This window comes from Pogoniulus pusillus, chromosome 5, assembly GCF_015220805.1.
Source record: "Pogoniulus pusillus isolate bPogPus1 chromosome 5, bPogPus1.pri, whole genome shotgun sequence".
Lineage (NCBI taxonomy): Eukaryota > Metazoa > Chordata > Aves > Piciformes > Lybiidae > Pogoniulus > Pogoniulus pusillus.
In genome coordinates this window covers 17,202,527-17,225,044 of record NC_087268.1, presented here as the reverse complement: position 1 = coordinate 17,225,044, position 22,518 = coordinate 17,202,527, and the positions used below count along the sequence as shown (strand labels likewise).

The window sequence follows — 22,518 nt, the reverse complement described above, 5'->3', positions numbered from 1 at the left end:
AGCATGTCCAGAGAAGGGCCAAGAGGATGGTCAGAGGGCTGGAGCAGCTCTGCTATGAGGACAGACTGAAAGAGTTGGGGCTGTTAAGTCTGGAGAAGAGGGGGCTCCTCAGTGACCTTCTTGTGGCCTTCCAGGATCTGAAGGGGGCACAAAAAAGCTGGGGAGGGACTTTTTAGGCTCTCAGGGAGTGACAGGACTAGGAGGAAATGGAGTGAATCTGGAGTTGGGGAGATTCAGAATGGCCATGAGCAGGAAGTTCATTTAGCATGAGAGTGGTGGGAGGCTGGAATGGGTTGCCCAGGGAGGTGGTTGAGGCCCATGCCTGGAGGTGTTCAAGGCCAGGCTGGCTGAGGCTGTGGGCAGCCTGCTCTAGGGTAGGGTGTCCTGGGCATGGCAGCAGGGTTGGAACTAGATGATCCTTGTGGTCCCTTCCAACCCTGATATGAAAAGGCAATACTGGTCTTACCTGGGTTAGGAAGGACAATAAAAACATGACTTTCCCTGCTTTAAGCTGTACTATCTGCATGTTTGCTAGAACTGTTTTTTGACAGTAAGCCATCTGCACAGTTAAGATGTAATAATGCTGTCATTATCAAAATAACAGCTGGCATAAACTCGATGTATACAACAGAATTGCGTAACAGAAGGTATGTGGTGCCAGGACATGTTATACAGTATGCTTAAAAACATTTGTAAAGTCTGCCTGTCACGTAGCTAAAATACAGAAGAGTTACAGGGCTGCCTCTTTCAAATTGCCTCTTTCAAGCTTTCGTCACCTGTGCTGTCTTGTCAAGAATTATTACAGCTAAGATTGGTAGACAAGGAAATACGTCAAAGGCTTCAGAAGAAAGCAACTGTTCTCACCACAGACATAAACATTACCCTGCCTCCTGGTTTGTGTGAAATCAGGTTTGACTACCTGTGAAGCTCACACTGCCTGACCAAATCGAACTAAAAGGTGTTAAAAGGATCCCATCTTATCTCACCCTAATGGGACAACTGTCACTTTTTCTTATACGCTGTCCTTCGAGTCTTCCGATTGCTGACCACAGTTCTGGGCTCCTCAGTTCAAGAGAGATGTTGAGGTGCTGGAACATGTCCAGAGAAGGGCAACAAAGCTGGTGAAGGGCCTGGAACACAGCTCTGTGAGGAGAGGCTGAGGGAGCTGGGGGTGTTTAGCCTGGAGAAGAGGAGGCTCAGGGATGACCTCATTGCTGTCTACAACTACCTGAAGGGAGGCTGTAGCCAGCTGGGGTTGGTCTCTTCTGCCAGGCAACCAGCAACAGAACAAGGGGACAGAGTCTCAAGTTGTGCCACCAGGGAAGGTCTAGGCTGGATGTTAGGAGGAAGTTGTTGCCAGAGAGTGACTGGCATTGGAATGGGCTGCCCAGGGAGGTGGAGTCACTGTCCCTGGAGGTGTTGAAGCAAAGCCTGGCTGAGGCACTTAGTGCCATTGTCTAGGTGACTGGCCAGGGCTGGGTGCTAGGTTGGACTGGATGATCTTGGAGGACTCCTTCAATCTGGTTGATTCTGTGATTCTTATTAGTCCATCAATAACTTCACACTTGGGAGTTTAAACAGAACACCTCACCGAAATTCAAACACTCTCCTTCAACTTCTTTACCTACTTCTCTCTAATCCCACCCTACTCAGAGAGGTGCAGCCACAAAAAAAAAAAAAAAAAAACCAAAAGCCAACAAACAACAAACCCTGCACACATCTGGAAGTTGTAAGCAGCTCAGAAGGTGCTCCCTAGGTGGATAAAATGAAGTAAAAACTGATATGAAGTAAAAAACTGATGAGAAAAGAGAACAGCATTGAAGGAAACCTCACTGAAAAACCTTCTGCCACCATAATTTTGGCCTGAGAATTTTTTTTAGTTTCAGTGTTTCCAATGAATCTCATCTCACAGAATCAGTGGGACATATCTCAGAGGTTGGTCCAGCTTTAACTCACTTGAAGACTGAGACAGACTTAACAATTGACACTGCAGGACAGACAGTGCAGGTCAGGCCAGGAGTATAGTGTGATGCCTTTGAGAACTGCCCTTCACAAACAGGCTTCTGTTTTCTGTAACATCTAAGGCTTCTCAGACTCAGCTTTGCATGAAGCATGCTGCAGCAATCTGTCTCAGATTACAGAAGCACAGACATCATCAAGTCCTCTATCCCAAAGGAAAAAACTGCAAGCTTTTGGCCTTGAAGGGATGAATTAACCTAGCTATGTTTCAGCCTGCATTTCAAGACAACATTTCAGATATACTGATAAGGTTACTAAACTATCTTCTGTATCTCCTTAGGGCCTATTGTGATGGTTTGGGTGTTCCCCCCCACCCCCCCACTTTTGGAAATCACCCAGACTAGACTCAGCTGGCTCTGGGAATTTGAATGAAGCTTATATTTACAGCTTAGCACAATATACAAGCAGATATTTACAGTATATACAGTTATAGACAGAAATAGACAAGGTAAAAGGTAATACAGAAACACAACTCCCCTCCCAGAAACCTGAGTCCCCAGGAGGGGGTCCCAACCACCATTCCGCCTTCACTCACCCCTCTACCTTACCCCAGTCCCAAGGAAGAATGGAGGTTCAGGCAGGGGGTTAGGAAGCAAAGTGGATTAATCAAAGAAATGGCAGAGAGGCTAGAGAGGAAAAGAAATGCATCTCCAAGCTCCCCAGCAGAAGAAGCAGCGTCTCCCTTATCTATGTTTGGTTTCTTGTTCTTACACCTCTCAGAAAGCCTGAGTGAGGTAGACATCAGCCTTGTTTTCCTTTCACAGCTTGTAATCTAGTTCTTCTCACCAAAACATTCTAGCTAGCTGAAACTAGCACACCTATACTGCAACAAGCCGAGAATCACTGTCCTCATCTGTTTAGAGTGTGACATTTAAGCTGACAGCTGAAATAAACACAATAGAACAGTACTAGGTAAAAAAGAAACAGAATATACCTGTGAGCCATCTAGGGCTTGCAGTGACATAGCTTCATCACCCAGCCTCCAGTACGAGCATACCTGCAGGTCTGAAATAGTTTCTAGCAAAGGGCTGTTTAAGGTCTCTGGCAACAATAAACTTAAGAGCCCAGACAAAAGACCTGTTGCTCCAAACACAATGTAAGGCAGAGACCACTGTACAGCTTTCTAGAAAACAAAAGAACAGAGGAAGTTAGCGTTAGACTGGTTTCCTCTAGCTCATACTACAGATTCAAACATCACCTTCACAATCATTCTCACCTGCCCAAGTACTTGTTGTCATATTTAGCACAGAAGTTACTGATTCTACTGTTTGGTGGTTCAATCAATATTGTCAATACCATTAAATCCACACAGACTTTAGTATGAACTTTGAAAGAATATATCACTGCTGAATTGTCCACCTGGAGACCAGTGACAAGTGGTGTCCCTCAGGCATCAGTGTTGGGACCAGTGCTGATTAACATCTTTGTCAGCGACATGGACAGAGGAATCAGTGCACCCTCAGCAGGTTTGCAGATGACACTAAGCTGTGTGGCACAGTCGACTTGCTAGAGGGCAGAGATGCCACCCAGAGGGACCTGGACATGCTGCAGAGGTGGGCCCAGGCCAATCTCATGACATTCGACAAGGCCAAGTGTAAGGTCCTGCACCTGGGTCGGCACCATCCCAGGCACAGATACAGACTGGGTGGTGAATGGCTGAGAGCAGCCCTGAGGAAAAGGACCTGGGGGTCTGAGCTGATGAAAAGCTCAACATGAGTCTGCAGTGTGCATAGGCAGCCCAAACAGCAACTGCGTCCTGGGCTGCATCAAGAGCAGTGTGGCCAGTAGGGCAAGGCAGGTGACTCTCCCCCTTTGCTCTGCTCTCGTCAGACCCCACCTGGAGTACTGTGTGCAGTTCTGGAGCCCCCAACACAAGAGGGACATGGAACTGTTGGAGCAAGTCCAGAGGAGGGCCATGAAGATGAGCAGAGGGCTGCAGCAGCTCTGCTATGAGGACAGGCTACAAGAGTTGGGGCTCTTCAATGTGGAGAAGAGAAGGATTCAAGGAGACCTTATAGTGGCCTTTCAGTATCTGAAGGGGGCCTACAGGAAGGCTGGGGAGGGACTATTGACAAGGTCTTGTAATGACAGGATGAGGGGGAATGGGTTTAAACTGGCAGAGGGGAGATTTAGACTAGATGTTAGGAGGAAGTTCTTTACAGTGAGGGTGGTGAGACACTGGCACAGGTTGCCCAGGGAGGCTGTGGCTGCTTCCTCCCTGGAGGTGTTTAAGGCCAGGTTGGATGAGGCCTTGAGCAACCTGCTCTAGAGGGAGGTGTCCTTGCCTATGGCGGGGTGTTGGACCTGGCTGATCCTTGAGGTCCCTTCCAATCTAGACCATTCTATGAATTTATACTCTTCTCTTGCCCATAACATACATACTTTTTGATAAACACATCACTTTGTTGTAAGGAAGAGATCAGAGAATCACAGACACTGATTGGAAGAGATCTCTTAGGGTCAATCTACACCAACCGCCTATTCTAAACATGACTACAGCCAGCATTGGACCAGGTCAGTAATAGCTTTGTGTAACCAAGTATTAAAAGAACTCCAATGATGTAGATTCCTCCTCCAATTTGACTGTTCCAGAGCTCCATTAAGCCTCTCAGGAGGAATATTTGCTATTTAATCCCCATCCCACTTGCAGCGTTTGAACCCATGCTGAAATGTTCCATGCTGCTAACAAGACCAAAGGTGCAATATTCCCACAACTTTCCTCCCAAGGCAGTTGCTCTAGGCCCCTGACCATCTTGGTTACCCTCTAATGGACCCTTCCCATATTTTTCAACATCCCTTTGGAACTGGAAGGGAACTTAACCTGTGGGCCACATACTGAGTTAAGACTTACCTAGCTCAGAGTGAACTTTGCCTGTTTGTGATAAGAGAATGCTGCCAGGTCCCATTTGTCATCCATTGTTGTACCCAGGTCTCTTCTAGCATGTCTGCTACTCAGCCAGTTGGTTCCCACAGCCTGTACTGACTATGTCCACACCAGAAACAATTTATTCTTCCTGTTGGCCTTTATGAGATTTTTATTGGCTCAAAAGGTTTCACTGGACTCAAGAACTACTACTTCCTATGTCAACCACTCCTCATTTGGCATCCTCTAAAAATATCACAGTATCATCAGGGTTGGAAGAGACCTCACAGATCATCAAGTCCAACCCTTTACCACAGAGCTCAAGGCTAGACCATGGCACCAAGTGCCATGTCCAACCTTGCCTTGAACAGCTCCAGGGACGGCAACTCCACCACCTCCCCGGGCAGCCCATTCCAGTGCCCAATGACTCTCTCAGTGAAGAACTTTCTCCTCATCTCCAGCCTAAATTTCCCCTGGCGCAGCCTGAGGCTGTGTCCTCTCATTCTGGTGCTGGCCACCTGAGAGAAGACAGCAACCTCCTCCTGGCCACAACCACCCCTCAGGTAGTTGTAGACAGCAATAAGGTCACCCCTGAGCCTCCTCTTCTCCAGGCTAAACAATCCCAGCTCCCTCAGCCTCTCCTCATAGGGCTGTGCTCAAGGCCTCTCACCAGCCTCATCGCCCTTCTCTGGACACGCTCAAGCATATGAGGAGGATGTATTCTGTCTTGTCTCCCACTTGTCACCAGCCACCAAATACTGTGCCTGTCACTATCCCTTTGAGCCTGGTGCAGCATTCAAACCTAATATTCCTTTCACCCAGAATGAACTTCCTCAGCTTCCAAACAAGAATGCTGTGGGACAGCGCCAAAAGTCAGACAAAAGCCTTTCCTGATCTCCTCCCTTTCTTCATCCATGCTGCCTTCTGTGATGAAATGATTGATAAAAAAACTGGCTGAGAATGATTTGTCCTTAGTAAAACCAAGTTCAGCAACCTCAATTACCTTCTTGGCTTTCACATGATCAGAAGGACTCTAAGATGTAATGCCCCACGATGTTCCCAGAGACTGAATCTGAGCTACTCAGCCTGTAACTGGATCCCTGGATTCACTTTCTGATAAATAAAACTGGCTGAGAATGATTTGTCCTTAGTAAAACCAAGTTCAGCAACCTTGATTACCTTCTTGCCTTTCACATGACCAGAAAGACTCTAAGACGTAATGTCCCACAATGCTCCCAGAGACTGAATCTGAGCTACTCAGCCTGTAACTGGATCCCTAGATCCACTTTCTGATCTTAAAGAGGCACACAGCATTAACTCTTTGTTCCCCCACTGTTATCAGCCACCTTTCTTTATAGCAATGGTTTACCACAGATGATGGACACTTGCCTCACTATCACAGCCAGGTCTTTCACCATCTCTTAGGGACTCTTATCCCATGGGATGGAAAGCTTTCAACATGAACCTACTGTTCCTCCACTGTTTGCTTGCCCTCTGCTTCCTCAAGTGTGCTGATGTGCACAGTCTTGGGGTCAGGCTTTGCCTATGAAGACTAAAGCAAAAGTATTAAGAATTTTGGCTTATGCCATCTCAGGACGTCCATTCCATTCAACAGGCTAAACATTTTCCCTTTCTTTCCCTGATGGAATTCCTATTTATGCTACTTTTAGCTTCAACTAAGCTTTGCCCCTCCTGTCATCATCCCTGACGGCCTAAGCAATATCTGTACTCCTTTGATACTGTCTGTTTTCACATGGCTTGTTACAAGCCAAACTACACTGAGGAAAGTTGTGTGTAAATGCACCAGTAACTTACAACAGAGCTCCAAAGCATGTACTCTCACAGTGCAAATGCACCAGTAACTTACAACACAGGCCACACCTTGTGTACTGTGTCCAGTTCTGGGCCCCTCAATTCAAGAAAGATGTTGAGGTGCTGGAGCATGTCCAGAGAAGGTCAACAAAGCTAGTGAAGGGCCTGGAACACAAACCCTATGAGGAGAGGTTGAGGGAGCTGGGGGTGTTTAGGCTGGAGAAGAGGAGGCTCAGGGGTGATCTTATTACTGTCTACAACCACCTGAAGGCACGTTGTAGCCAGGTGGGGGGTGGCCTCTTCTGCCAGGCAACCAGCAACAGAACAAGGGGACACAGTCTCAAGCTGTGCTGGGGTAGGTATAGGCTGGATGTTAGGAGGAAGTTCTTCACAGAGAGAGTGACTGGCATTGGAATGGGCTGCCCAGGGAGGTGGTGGAGGCACCGTCCCTGGAGGTCTTCAAGAAAAGAGTGGCTGAGGCACTTAGTGCCATGGTCTAGTTGATTGGATAGGACTGGGTGATAGGTTGGACTGAATGATCTTGGAGGTCTCTTCCAACCTGGTTGATTCTATGAACAGAGCTCCAAAGCATGTACTCTCACAGTGCAAATGCATCAGTAACTTACAACAGAGCTCCAAAGCATGTACTCTCACAGTGTAAACAGAGCTCCAAAGCACGTACTCTCACTTTCAGATGCTCAGTAAAGTGGGCTCATTCTAACAAAAGGCATGAGTTTAGCTGTTTGTTTCAAAACCTCACTCGGTACAGCAAAGAACAATTCTAAATTGAGAGAATGAAAGGCTGTGACCAAATACAAGAGCAACCTTTCATCCCTAATCTCAGCAGTTAACTTTTTCCATTCCCATCTTTTTTCCTAAGATCCCCAGAGAAAAAGAATACTGAAAATGTATTTAAATAGTTCACAGGCTCACAGGGTGTTAGGGGTTGGAAGGGATGCAAGGAGATAGAGTCCAACACCCCTGCCACAGTAGGACCACACAATCCAGCACAGATCACAGAGGAACATATCCAGACAGGCCTTGAAAGGCTCCAGAGAAGGAGACTCCATAACCTCTCTGGGGAGCCTTATGTTAAGGAAATCCTTCATTTATTCCTCAACCTAGTATCAATTTTCATTTAAAGAGAGCTATTGTCACTTTCATGGGACCCCTTTAAACTTGATTATCCAAGATTTGTCTCCTGCAGTGCCAAATCCATTATAGTCTGTTTAGCAGAGATGTCCCAGCTGTTGCCTAAAAGCTGCCTACTGAATTTGCCTGGAAGACCTGCACCAGTCTTGGTTTTGCCTGTTGTATCCTAGAGGTGCTCAAGCTCTCACCTAGCCAGTGTTTCACTCTGCAGACTAAAAGGCTCACTGTACTTATCTGCTCTTTTGCTAGCCCTCTGCCTGACATAACAAGACAGCAAATGGCAGAGAGGGGAAGTTATTCCAGATGAAATCTGTCATACTAAAGACGTTATCAGCTGACATGAGCAAGCAGTTTGCGTGGACTGGAACACTCCTTTACCTGCACACACAGAAGAAAAGTACCAGTATCACCCTCACACTTTGTTCTCCAGAATTTTTCCTTGCTGTGGCATACTGCTGTGAGGTGTGTGTTTAAAAGCCTTGCCAGTGTATCAGCCCTCATCATCATCACCTTCATGCACCAAAAGAAGTTATTTTCCTGATAATGACAATCCATGGATATTCTGTGCACGGATTAGTAAATGCATTGAATTTATTCTCAGAATGATGACTTACTGAGCTCATATGTTTTAACTTGATTTTTAACTATGTGAGAATCACATAGAATCACAGAATGGTTTAGATTGGAAGGGACCTTAAAGCTCATCCAGTTGCAACCCCCTATCATAGGCAGGGACACCTCCCACTAGAACAGGTCACTCGTTTGCTTAGGATTTGAAATGGGAGCATTTATCATCTTGGTACTTTGAAATCTGTATATTGCTGAAGTCTCCTAGCTAAGCCTTAAAGTTCTTACAGGGCTAAAACGTTTTCTGACCTAAATGATGTTGAGGGTTTGTCTCATGACACAGATTTTATGGCAATGCCTTTGGCCTACCCTGATCCTGCTATAGACACATGATTTATGTATCCTCCCAGGCAATCAGCGATAGAACAAGAGAACACGGCCTCAAGTTGTGCCAGGGGAGGTCTAGGCTGGATGTTAGGAGGAAGATGTTGTCAGAGAGAGTGATTGGCATTGGAATGGGCTGCCCAGGGAGGTGGTGGAGTTGCCGTCCCTGGAGGTGTTGAAGCAAAGCCTGGCTGAGGCACTTAATGCCATGGTTTAGTTGACTGGATAGAGCCGAGTGACAGTTGGACTGGATGATCTTGGAGGTCTCTTCCAACCTGGTTGATTCTATGACTTTATGAATTTATAACACAATATTTATCTAAAATATTCCCACCTCTCTAAGCCTCTGATACATCAGAGCCACACAAACGAAAATATACATAACAGCAAGAAGTTCAGACAAACCAACGAAGGGACGAAAGGAGCAATGATTCCACCAACACGGGAAAACATGGAGCAGGCACCCATTCCAACATTTCTACAAAGAAAACAAAAGTCATTCATCAGTGACATTTGCAGAGCAGAAACTGTGACTTTTGAAAAGAGCCATAGAAGGAGAAAAACAACCTCAGCCATGACTCTGACATAGGGAAGATGCTAACTGAATGCATCTTGAGATAGGGATTAGAACATGCTTTGTGCTTAAGAGAAGCAAAAATCTCCTGCGCGCTCAGCACACACAGAGAGGTGAAAAAAATAAGTGACTTCACATAATACATCTAATACCTGCCTTAAACTCCAGCTGAATTCCTTTATCCAAATGCTATTTTGCCAGCAGACATTGCTCATCTATGAAGAACACCACAGTACAGTTTTGTTGGCTGACAACTGACAACGATACCTGGTTAAAATAGCTATGAATAATTGGACCTGTATGAGAGATGCTTTTGTCTGCTCTGCCAGCACAAACACAGGATACTTCTGCCTCCAGTGAGTGAAACTGTACTGCTGCTTACAGATGGCCCACAGAGCATCAAATTACATTTACAAAGTTTATTGAGTAGTCAACTTCAGTGTTGCTGGTTAAGCAAGTATGAATGTTTAAGAGAGCAGTCTGGTCCATAAAGCACTGAAAAAGTTACTTCTTTAGTGAGTCATATCTATATATGGTTATATCTATATATCTATAATAGGTTGGACTGGATGATCTTGGAGGTCTCTTCCAATCTGATTGATTCTATATCAGCAGTACTACTGTTATCCTCATTAGTGGAGAGAGGGCCAAGCACCCAAAAAACTATTATACTGGTGCATAAACAATATGGTTAGTCCAAAGAGAACACTGCAAGGGAAGGAGTGACAAGGAGACAAGAGAAGAAACTTAGCATATAAAGCTGTAGGTGACAACTATATGTAACTGAAATTCTCAAACAAAAAGGTACAGTTAACATAAAGTAACAGAATTAAGAAGTGATCAGGTAAGAGAACCAGGAAAATGAAGACCTTAAAATTTACTTGTGTTACCTGATCACTGTGGGGTAAAGTTCTGATGTGTAGATGTAGACAATGTTAAAAGCAGCACTGATTGTCAGCTTCCCCAGCAAAGACAAGGAGCGGCTATTCACCACTGCGAACACTCCGGTATCTGACAGAGAAAACATGACCCTTGTAAGGCTTTTGAACACTCAAATACATCTCTGGAAATCATTCCAATCACAAACCAGTATGGAGTGAAAAAAAATAAACCATCTACTGAAGAATTTGCTATGACAGCCAAGTGTTTTATTGTCCAAGGAAACAATGTGTACCTTCAGGAGAGATCTCGAAGCTCAAGAGAATTTAAGGAGCTTTCCTTTAGGCAGCAATGTCAGAAAACATCCAACTTAACTTAGGGGTTTTTTTTTGCATACATATTTATTACCATCACCTGTGCAATGAAATTTGTACATGGAGAAAAACTCTATAAATACTCCAAAAGTCACATGAATTAGCAGAGAAACACAGTATATTACGGGATGGAAGGGACACAAGGAGAGCATCGAGTCCAACCTCCCCGCCAGAGGAGGACCACACAACCTAGCACAGATCACAGAGGAACACATCCAGACAGGCCTTGAAAGGCTCCAGAGAAGGAGACTCCACAACCTCTCTGAGGAGCCTGTTCCAGTGCTCTGGAACCCTTACAGTAAAGAAGTTCCCCCTTGTGTTGAGGCAGAACCTCCTGTGCTGCAACTTACACCCACTGCTCCTTGTCCTATCCCAGGCAGCAAGTGAGCAGAGCCTGTCCCCCCACTCCTGGCCAGCCCTCAGATATTTATAAACATCTATCAAATCCCCTCTCAGTCTTCTCTTCTCCAGTCTAAACAGCCCCAGATCCCTCAGCCTCTCCTCATAAGCCATGCCCTCCAGTCCCCCAGTCATCCTCGTAGCTCTCCGCTGGACCCTCTCCAGCAGATCCCTGTCCCTATTCAACTGGGGAGCCCAGAACTGAACACAGGATTCAAGATGAGGTCTCACCAGGGCAGAGTACAGGGGGAGGACAACCTATAAATACCCAAAAAAAATATAACCATTGAAAAAATTAAATTCAGGGCAGACTTGCTACCAGCCCCAAAATCATCTCTGTTAAATAAAACCCAACATTAGAAGACTGGATTACGTGACTGAACAGACTCAAAGAGTACAAAATGACACTACTGCTCAATAGAAAGGCAATCTGAGCTTTCCTTTCCAAGTCCTCATGGTTACAATAGGTGACATATTTAATCCTGAATCAAGGTTCTGCTCAGAACACAAAACTTTACGACAAATTAAAGAACTGGCTTGGTGGCTGCATCCAAAGAGTGGCTGTCCAAGTGGAGGCCAGTGACAAGTGCAGTCCCTCAGGGATCAGTCCTGGGACCAGTCTTGTTCAACATGTTTGTGGGAGCCATGGACAGAGGCACTGAGTGCAGCCTCAGCAAGTCTGCTGACAACACCAAGCTGTGTGGTGCGGTAGTCAGGCTGGAAGGAAGGGATCCATCCAGAGGGACCTGGGCAGGCTGGAGAGGTGGGCACAAGGCAACCTCATGAGGATCAACAAGGCCAAGGGTAAGGTCCTGCATCTGGGTCGAGGCAATGCCAAGCACAAATCAAGGCTGGGCAGTGAATGAGCAGTGAGCAGCCCTGAGGAGAGGGACTTGGAGGTGCTGTGGGTGGACAAGAAGCTCAACATGAGCCAGCCCAGAAAGCCAACCAGATCCTGGACTGCATCAGAAGTATGGCCAGCAGGATGAGAGAGGTGATTCTCCTTCTCTACTTCACTCTGCTGAGACTCCACCTGGAGTACTGCAACCAGTTCTGAAGCTCTATTCCAAGAGGGATGCGGAGATGCTGGAGTGTGTCCAGAGAAGGGCCACAAGGATGCTCAGAGGGCTCGAGCAGCTCCGCTATGAGGACTGACTAAAAGAGTTGGAGCTGTTCAGTCTGGAGAAGAGAAGGCTCTGAGATGACCTTATTGTGGCCTTCCAGGATCTGAAAGGAGTCTACAAAAAAGATGGGGAGGGACTTCTGAGGCTCTCAGGGAGTGACAGGACTAGGGGGAAATGGAGCAAAGCTGGAGGTGGGGAGATTCAGAGTGGACATGAGGAGGAAGTTGTTGAGCATGAGAGCGGTGAGAGCTTGGAATGGGTTGCCCAGGGAGGTTTGAGGCCCCATGGCTGGAGGTGTTTAAGGCCAGACTGGACGAGGCTGTGGGCAGCCTGCTGTAGGGTAGGGTGTCCCTGGGCATGGCAGGAGGGTTTGGAACTAGATGATCCTTGTGGTCCCTTCCAACCCTGACTGATTCTGTGATTCTCCAACTTCAAAACTGAGACTCACACATGGTATGAGGCTAACATACTGGCAAAAAGTGCTTAGGCTGCAGGATGCTGTGATTACCAGTTCTTACCATCTACTCCAGAAAGAAAATGAAGTACTTACCTTTCTTTTTAGGAAGAAACATGACGATAAGAGAAGCCAGTCCTCCCAGGAACAGAAACGCGCTCAGCGTTCGCTTCCGGCCAAACCTGATGCACGAGGACAACAAAGGCTTTATTCTGCATTAGACCTGCAGCTCACAGATCAATGAGCCCTCTGCATTTATGTTTTCTCTATTTTTCCAGCTGGAAATTCCGAATGCCATCTCCCACAAACACTTCCTCCCACAGTGTTTTCAAACAAGCTTCTGCAGTGCTCTTAAAACGAGAACCAAGAGGATTCTGTGCAGGGATGGACAATTTTTCTAGGATTCTTATCACTTCCCACTGCGTATCTGTGAAGCTCCTCAGGTGATGTGAGGAGATGGGGAGGGGAGCATTGCCTTCTCCCCAGGAGAGAAGGGAAGAGAGGGAGAGAATTCTCCCCTAGGAGGGGTGTGATAGAGAGAGTTCTGCCCTAGGAGGGGAGTGAGAGGGGAGGGGGAGCATTCTCCCCTAGAAGGGGAGGGAGAGGGAAGGGGGGAAGGGAGGGAGGAAGGGAGGGAGAGGGAAGGGGGGAAGGGAGGGAGGAAGGGAGGGAGAGGGAGGGGAGAAGAATTCTCCCCGAGGAAGGGAGGGAGAGGGAGGGGAGAAGAATTCTCCCCGAGGAAGGGAGGGAGAGGGAGGGGAGAAGAATTCTCCCCGAGGAAGGGAGGGAGAGGGAGGGGAGAAGAATTCTCCCCGAGGAAGGGAGGGAGAGGGAGGGGAGAAGAATTCTCCCCGAGGAAGGGAGGGAGAGGGAGGGGAGAAGAATTCTCCCCGAGGAAGGGAGGGAGAGGGAGGGGGGAAGAATTCTCCCCGAGGAAGGGAGGGAGAGGGAGGGGAGAAGAATTCTCCCCGAGGAAGGGAGGGAGAGGGAGGAGGGAAGAATTCTCCCCTAGGGGAGGGTAAGGGAGAGGGAGATGAATTCTACCAAAAGAGATATCGTACAAAGAATTTCGGCTAGGAAAAGGCTAAACACCTGAATAAGTAGCTCTGCCGACACACTAGTGCACAGAGCAACTCTGACAAACCCACACGTCAGCCTCAGCTGAGTTTAGCTGCAATGGCTTTCCCCCAAGAGTGAAAGGAAGGCAGGGGTGGGACGATCGCCATCTCCTGCTAGCACACAGTCAGCACACCTAGGGTGGCATCGGCCTCATCTCCAAGCCAGACCGAGCGAGCTACGGAGGACTGGTCAAACGTGCTAGAAAGGAAGCTTAACAGCGCCAGAATCCCCACGCTGCAGACATAAGCGAGGAGATGCAATGCACAAGCAACCCAGCTTTGGGCACAACTGTAATCAAAAACCTCTGGAGTGCGTTAATGTCATACTTACCATTTTTGATTGATCAAGTAAATGCAGATTGGGTATGCTGGGATTTCTACCAACCCTGAAAGGGCTAAATTGGCATAAATACTTCCACCTAAGTCACCCACGTTAAGGGTAAGACCATAGTAAACCAAGCTGCACACAAACCTGCAGAGAACAGAATAAGAGTAAAATCAGAACTGTACATTTCCCTGCCAATTCAAAGCAGGTCTAGCACAACACATTATAAACTGGATGGCCAAGGGATCAGGCCCAGCCAGCATGGGTTTAGGAAGGGCAGGTCCTGCCTGACCAAACTGAGCTCCTTTTATGATCAGGTTCCCTGCCTGTTGAATGTGGGGAAGGTTGTGGATGCAGTCTACCTGGACTGCAGCAAAGCCTTTGACACCATCTGCCACGACAAGCTCCTGGCACAGCTGGCAGCTCGTGGCTTGAACAGATTCACTCTGATATGGGTCAAAAACTGGCTGGAGGACCAGGCTCAAAGTGTAGTGGTGAATGGTGTCACATCCAGTTGGCAGCTGGCACTAGTGGTGTTCCCCAAGGATCAGTGCTGGGCACAGTCCTCTTCAGTATCTTTATTGATGATCTAGAGGAAGGCATTGAGTCCAGCAACAGTAAGTTTGCAGATGACACCAAGCTAGGAGCAGCTGTGGATCTGTTGGAGGGTAGGAGAGCCCTGCAGAAGGACCTTGCCAGGCTGGATGGGTGGGCAGAGGCCAGTGGGATGGGATTTAACAAGGTCAAGTGAAGGGTTCTGCACTTTGGCCACAACAACCCCAAGCAGTGCTACAGGCTGGGGACAGAGTGGCTGAAGAGCAGCCAGGCAGAGAGGGACCTGGGGGTGCTGGTAGATAGTAGCTGAAGAGGAGGCATCAGTGTGCCCAGGTGGCCAAGAGAGCCAATGGCATCCTGGTCCGGATCAGGAACAGCGCAGCCAATAAGACAAGGGAGGTCATTCTTCCCCTGTACTCAGCACTGGTCAGGCCACATCTTGAGTGCTGTGTCCAGTTCTGGGCTCCTCAAATTCAAGAGAGATGTTGAGATACTGGAACATGTCCAGAGAAGGGCAACAAAGCTGGTGAGAGGCCTGCAGCACAGCCCTGTGAGGAGAGGCTGAGGGAGCTGGGGGTGTGCAGCCTGGAGAAGAGGCTCAGGGGTGACCTCATTGCTGTCTGCAACTACCTGAAGGGAGGCGGTAGCCAGGTGGGGTTGGTCTCTTCTGCCAGGCAACCAGCAACAGAACAAGGGGACACAGTCTCAAGTTGTGCCACCAGGGGAGGTCTAGGCTGGATGTTAGGAGGAAGCTGTTGGCAGAGAGAGTGACTGGCATTGGAATGGGCTGCCCAGGAAGTGGTGGAGTCACCATCCCTGGATATGTTCAAGTTGGTGGTCTAATTGATTGGATAAGGCCCTGGAAGTGTTGAAGGGACTGTCTGAGGCACTTAGTGCCACGGTCTAGTTGATTGGCCAGGGCTGGGTGCTAGGTTGGCATGGATGATGTTAAAGGTCTCTTCCAACCTGGTTGATTCTATGATTCTCGATTTTGTGTTTCAGAAGGTAGGGGCAGAATGTTTCTCTATAGATGTGTGACGCTTTTTAGGTAAAGAAAATGTTTTGTCTCTGCAAATGCAATTCTTAACTTGTAAGTCTTAAACTTTAAGCTCCACTGACAGAAAAAGGTGCATAAACCAAACTATAGATATGATCATATTACTTGACTTCAGAAATGTCCTTTTACTTTTTGATCAGATTTTACTTCTGTCCCATTTTACAATGGTTTGTAAACCATTTCCCAAACAGTTCAGATCACAGAATCACCTACCAAAGGAGAATGGACAGGATCTCTGGAGTCCAGCACCCTGCCAAAGGAAGGTTCACCTAAAGCAGATCACATAGGAATGCATCCAGTTTTGAAAGTCTCCAAAGACTCTGCAATCCCCCTGGGTAGCCTGCTCCAGTGCTCCAGCACACTCAAAGAAGTTTGTCCTAAATTTTAAGTGAAACTACCTGTGTTCCAGTTTGTGCCTAATGTCTCCTGTCCTATCACTGGGCACCACTGAAAAGATCCCAGCCCCATACTCATAACCTTCACCTTTTAAATATTGGTAAGTATTGATAAAATCCCCTCTCAGGCTTCTCTCCCATAGGCTAATCTGCCCCAGGTGTCACAGTCTTTCCCTCATAAGAGAGATGTTCTATTCCCTTAAATGTGCAATGCCAAGCACAAATCCAGGCTGGATGGTGACTGGCTGGAAAGCAGCCCTGAGGAGAGGGACTTGGGCATGCTGCTGCTGGATAAGAAGCTCCACATGAGCCAGCAATGTGTACTTGCAGCCCACAGGCCAACCAGAGCCTGGGCTGCATCAGGAGAAGTGTGGCCAGCAGGGCGAGGGAGGTGATTCTCCACCTCTACTGCGCTCTGGTGAGACCCCACCTGGAGTACTGCATCCAGTTCTGGAGCCCCTATGACAAGAGGGACGTGGAGATGCTGGAGAGTGTCCAGAGAAGGGCCACGAGGATGATGAGAGGGCTGGAGCAGCTCTGCTACGAGGACAGACTGAAAGAGTTGGGGCTGTTGAGTCTGGAGACAAGGAGGCTCTCAGGTGACCTTCTTGTGGCCTTCCAGTATCTGAAAAGGGCCTCAAAAAAAGCTGGGGAGGGACTTTTGAGGCTATCAGGGAGTGACAGGACTAGGGGGAATGGAGCAAAGCTGGAGGTGGGGAGATTCAGAGTGGCTGTGAGGAGGAAGTTGTTCAATGTGGGAGTGGTGAGAGTCTGGAATGGGTTGCTCAGGGAGGTGTTTGAGGCCCCATGCCTGGAGGTGTTTAAGGCCAGGCTGGCTGAGGCTGTGGGCAGCCTGCTCTAGGGTAGGGTGTCCCTGGGCATTGCAAAGGATTTGGAACTAGATGCTCCTTGTGGTCCCCTCCAACCCTGACTGATTCTATGATTCTGTGCTCCTAGCCCTTCATTGGACCCTCTCCAGTAGCTGCCTGTCTCTCTTGAACTGGGGGAGTCCAGAAGTGGACACAATACAGCACTTCCATCACCTCTTTTTTTTCCCACCCTGGATCAGTATTTTTCATTCTCCAATTCTGTTTATTCACTTTTTTTTTTGTAACTCTGACTAGCTATCATCCTTACATAGAAGAAAGGAACAGGCCACTAATTTGTTATGCAAGAAATCAGTAATTTTCACTAAAGGAACAGAAAAACCAATTACTCTGGAGTAAGCATTTGAAAAAGCAACAGGAAAACAGTTCTGTGCTGTCTACTGACAAGATAATGCCATTTAAGTTTCTTCTTAATCAATAATTCAACAAATATATGCATTATAAAAGCAGCTCTATGAAGACTAACACCAGAAGACTCACATACCATGTCAGAAATAAGGTTTACTTTGAAGACAAGGCAGACCACTCACCTGCTAATGGGCTACTCACACAAAAACCAAAGAAAAATCCATCTGACTGAAAGTATTGATAGAACTCTGAGACAAAGAGGAATAAAGCTAAGATCAGCAGTCACAGAATTATAGAAACAACCAGGTTGGAAGAGACCTCAAAGATCATCCAGGCCAACCTAGCACCCAAACCTGTCCAATCAACTAGACCAAGGCACTAAGTGCCTCAGCCAGGCTTTGCTTCAACACTTCCAGGGATGGTGACTCCACCACCTCCCTGGGCAGCCCATTCCAATGCCAATCACTCTCTTTGACAACAACTTCCTCCTAACATCCAGCCTAGACCTTCCCCAGCACAACTTGAGACTGTATCCCCTTGTTCTGTTGCTGGTTGCCTGGCAGAAGAGACCAACCCCCACCTGGCTACAGCCTCCCTTCAGGTAGTTGTGGACAGCAATGAGGTCAGCCCTGAGCCTCCTCTTCTCCAGGCTAAACACCCTCAGCCTCTCCTCACAGGGCTGTGTTCCAGGCCCCTCACCAGCTTTATCACTTTTCTCTGGACACATTCCAGTACCTCAACATCTCTCTTGAATTGAGTAGCCAGAACTGGACACAGCACTCAAGGTGTGGCCTGACCACTGCTGAGTACAGGGGCAGAATAACCTCGCCTGTCCTACTGGCCACACTCTTCCTGATCCAGGCCAGGATGCCATTGGCTCTCCTGCCCACCTGGGCACACTGATGCCTCATCTTCAGCTACTGTCTATGAGTACTCCCAGGTCCCTTTCTGCCTGGCTGCTCTCCAGCCACTCTGTCCCCAGCCTGTAGTGATGTTTTGGGGTTGTTGTGGCCAAAGTGCAGAACCCTGCACTTGGCCTTGTTAAATCCCATCCCACTGGCCTCTGCCCACCCATCCAGCCTGGCAAAGTCCTTCTGCAGGGCTCTCCTACCCTCCAACAGACCCACAGCTGCTCCTAGCTTGGTGTCATCTGCAAGCTTACTGTTGCTGGACTCAATGCCCTCCTCCAGATCATCAATAAAGATACTGAAGAGGACTGTGCCCAGCACTGATCCTTGGGGAACACCACTAGTGCCAGCTGCCAACTGGATGTGGCACCATTCAGTACCACTCTCTGAGCCTGGTCCTCCAGCCAGTTTTTGACCCATATCAGAGTGAATCTGTCCAAGCCATGAGCTGCCAGCTGTGCCAGGAGCTTGTCGTGGCAGATAGTGGCAGACAGGAATAGATAGCTCTCCACTATTTAGAGGCTCAAAATGCACAACAAATGTCACAGACACCTCAACATTAGACTGCAAAAATGGCTTAATGTTCAAACTACACTAAGGAAACTTGCTCATCACTGATGAGGCCACACCTGGGAGTACTGGGTTCATTTTTGAGGCCTTCACCTCAAGGAAGACACTGAGGTGCTGGAGTTCGTCTAGAGAAGGTCAATGAATCTGGTGAAGGGTCTGAAGAAGAGGTCTTTTGAGAAGCAGCTGAAGGTTCTTGGGCTGTTTAATCTGGAGGAATGGAAGATGAGGAGAGACCTTCTTGCTCTCTACAACTACCTGAAAGGAGGTTGTGGTGAGGTGGGTATTAGTCTCATCTCCCCAGTAACAAGTAACAAGATAAGAAGTGGCTTCAAGTTGCACCAGGGGAAGTTAAGGTTTGGTGTTAGAAGAAACTGTTTGACTGAAAAGGTTATCAAAGACTGGAACAGGCTCCACAAGGAGGCACTTGAGACCCCATCCCTAGAACTGTTTAGAAGAGGCAGAGATAATGTTTGGACTCAATCTTAAAGGTCTTTTCTAACTGAAATGATTGCATGAAATACTCTAATACAGGGATCCTTCTTAGATACAGTGTCCTTAGTGACCCAGGCTGAGCTAAGTACAGGCTGCAGGATGAGCTAATTCTCAGCAGTGCACTCTCCCAAAGACTTAAAGAGAGAACAGGAGCCCATGCAGGGGTACAAAGTATTTGAAGTACCAGGTAAACATCATGATCAAGGTGCGTCCCAAGAGGATCTTATATCGAAACAGATCCAAGAAGCTGCCAGCCTCTCTGGAGCTCCTCTCTGCTGGCAGCTTCAGTGAAAAAGTGCACTTCTGCTTGCGGTTCCTCCTGGCAATGAGGTAGAGGGCATCTTCTGCTTCGTTCAGCCGGCCTTGTGAGTACAGCCAGCGGGGAGACTCGGGAATGAATCTGAAATACACACACACACACAGAGAGAGAGCTTCAGGGCTTTGCTTTTCTACAAGGCTGGACTTGGCTATGGAAATAAGGCTGAAACATATTTCAGTATAGCAAAGAGTTTTCCTAACAACCCTGAAAGTGCAAAACCCACTTTTTGAAACAGACAGAACACACTGAAAAAGAAGAGAAGGTAAGTCATATGTGATTTAGACACCAAGAACTTTCATTGGATATGTATACACACTCACACATACACATGTGCACAATGCCACCAGCTGGGAGGCTTGGCTGATACAGCTGAAGGCTGTGCAGCCATCCAGAGAGACCTGGGCACAGAGGAACCAGATGAAGGTCCACAAGGAAAAGTGCAGAGTCCTGCACCTGAGGAGGGATAATAAACTGCACCAGTACAGGCTGGGAGGTGATCTGCTGGAGAGCAGCCCTGTGGAGAGGGACGTGGGAGTGCTGGTGGAGAACAAGTTAACCATGGCACAGCAATGTGCCCTTGTGGCCAAGAAGGCCAATGGCATCCTGGGGTGTATTAGGAGGAGTGTGTCCAGCAGATCAAGGGAGGTTCTCTCCCTGCTCTACTCTGCCCTGGTGAGACCTCATCTTGAATATTATGTTCAGTTTTGGGCTCCCCAGTTTAAGAAGGAAAGAGATTTGCTGGAGAGGGTCCAGCAGAGGGCTACGAGGATGATGAGGGGACTGGAGGGCATGGCTGATGAGGAGAGGCTGAGAGACTTGGGACATTTTAGTCTGAAGAAAAGAAGACTGAGAGGGGATTTGATAAATGTCTAAGTATCTGAAGGCTGGCCAGTAGCTGGGGGACAGGCTCAGCCCACTTGCTGCCTGGGACAGGACAAGGAGCAATGGGTATAAGCTGCAGCAAAAGAGGTTCTGCCTCAACACAAGGGGGAACTTGTAAGAGTTCCAGAGTACTGGAACAGGTTCCCCAGAGAGGAAGTGGAGTCTCCTTCTCTGGGGACTTTCAAGGCCTGTCTGGTGTGTTCCTTTGTGATCTGTGTTAGATTGTGTGGTCCTGCTCTGGCAGGGGGGTTGGACTTGATGGTCTCCTTGGGTCCCTTCTCACCCCTAACATCTTGTGATCCTGTGAAGTTACAGTATCATTAGAATCCTATCAAATTAAGGAGGTATCACACTACTAGACAGGGTGTTTGTGTCAAAACTAGCCATCCTTCAGTTAAACTGATGATAGGAAGAAAAAAAAAATTCAGTTTAAAGAGCAGCTGAAGTTATTTTCTTCTTTCAGTTACAGAGATTCTGCTGTCAGAAAGTACATCTAAGAAAAGCACACTGCATGACACAGAATCACAGAAACATTCAGGCTGGAAAAGACCTTCAGGATCACAAAGTCCCACTGATAATCCTACTTTACAAGGTTCACCATAAACCATATCCTCAAGCACCACATCAAATGACTTCTACACACATCAAGGGTTGGTGACTTAACCACCTCCAGTTTCAATGCCTAACCACTCCCCCTGTGAAAAAAAAAATTTCCTAAAATCCAGTCTAAAGCTATCCAGTTGCAGCTTGAGGCCATTCCCTCTTGTTCTATCACTAATTATCTGTGAGAAGAGACCAGCACCAACCTCTCCACAATGTCCTTTAAGGTCTCCCTTCAGCTTCCTCTTCCTCAAACTAAACAGCCCCAGTCACTCTTCATAAGAACCATTCTCCAGGCCCTTCACCAGCTTTGTTGCTCTCCTCTGCACTCGCTCCAGTACCTCAATATCTTGCTCTGAGGTGCCCAAAACTGAACACAATTGTCAAATGTTCAGCACAAACATGAAACCCCTACTATCTTAATAAAACCACCTTATCATTTTTTCCTAAGCCCCTTTAATAAAAAGGAAGATGCCCATTTTCACTTTTGCATGTCATTAAGACTGCATGTGCAAGCAATTTTGATTGTCATTCCCAAGCAAATCTAAGAAGATAAACATCATGTTATCACACAGCCACAGAAACATAGAATCATAGAATCAACCAGGTTGGAAAAGACCTCCAACATCATCCAGGCTAACCTAGCACCCAGCCTTATCCAAACAATTAGACCACCAACTTGAACATATCCAGGGATGATGACTCCACCGCCTTCCTGGGCAGCCCATTCCAAGGCCAATCACTCTCTCTGACAACAACTTCCTCCTAACATCCAGCCTAAATCTCCCCCAACACAACTTGAGACTGTGTCCCCTGGTTCTCTTGCTGCTTGCCTGACAGAAGAGACCAACCCCCACCTGGCTACAGCCTCCCTTCAGGTAGTTGTAGACAGCAATGAGCTCACCCCTGAGCCTCCTCTTCTCCAGCCTAAACACCCCCAGCTCCCTCAGCCTCTCCTCACAGGGCTGTGTTCCAGGCCCCTCACCAGCTTTGTCACCCCTCTCTAGACATGTTCCAGTATCTCAACATCTCTCTTGAATTGAGGAGCCCAGAACTGGACACAGCACTCAAGGTGTGGCCTGACCAGTGCTGAGTACAGGGCAAGAAGAACCTCACTTGTTCTACTGGCCACACGCTTCCTGAGCCAGCCCAGGATGCCATTGGCTCTCTTCACCACCTGGGCACACTGCTGCCTCATCTTCAGCTACTATTTACAGCACCCCCAGGTCCCTCTCTGCCTGGCTGCTCTCCAGCCACTCTGTCGCCAGCCTGTAGTGCTGCTTGGGGTTGCTGTGGCCAAAGTGCAGAACCCTGCACTTGGCCTTGTTAAATCTCATTCCATTGGCCACTGCCCATCCATCCAGTCTGATTCCAAACACATGCACATCAGCTACAGAATTCCAAACAGACACACACCAGCTACAGAACTGGATGAGATGTGCTTCTACACCACTCTTGAGA

General features: G+C 47.7%; 1 protein-coding gene across 5 annotated transcripts in view; it reads right to left on the bottom strand.

The window, feature by feature from the left end:
• The window catches only part of SLC22A15 (solute carrier family 22 member 15), a 52,599-nt gene that overhangs the window by 5,640 nt on the left and 24,441 nt on the right, over positions 1 to 22,518 (bottom strand). For 2 of the 5 annotated variants that reach the window (XM_064143355.1, XM_064143356.1), the window contains exons 6-11: positions 19,441 to 19,656; positions 14,051 to 14,191; positions 12,698 to 12,783; positions 10,262 to 10,382; positions 9,203 to 9,275; positions 2,954 to 3,142 (exon numbers count right to left, since the gene is read on the bottom strand). In XM_064143355.1, the coding sequence (XP_063999425.1) occupies positions 2,954 to 3,142; positions 9,203 to 9,275; positions 10,262 to 10,382; positions 12,698 to 12,783; positions 14,051 to 14,191; positions 19,441 to 19,656 (826 nt within the window). Of the gene's footprint in view, positions 1 to 2,953; positions 3,143 to 4,933; positions 5,042 to 9,202; positions 9,276 to 10,261; positions 10,383 to 12,697; positions 12,784 to 14,050; positions 14,192 to 19,440; positions 19,657 to 22,518 lie in introns of those variants that run through there. The other 3 variants (XM_064143358.1, XM_064143357.1, XM_064143359.1) reach the window with 3 other exon arrangements.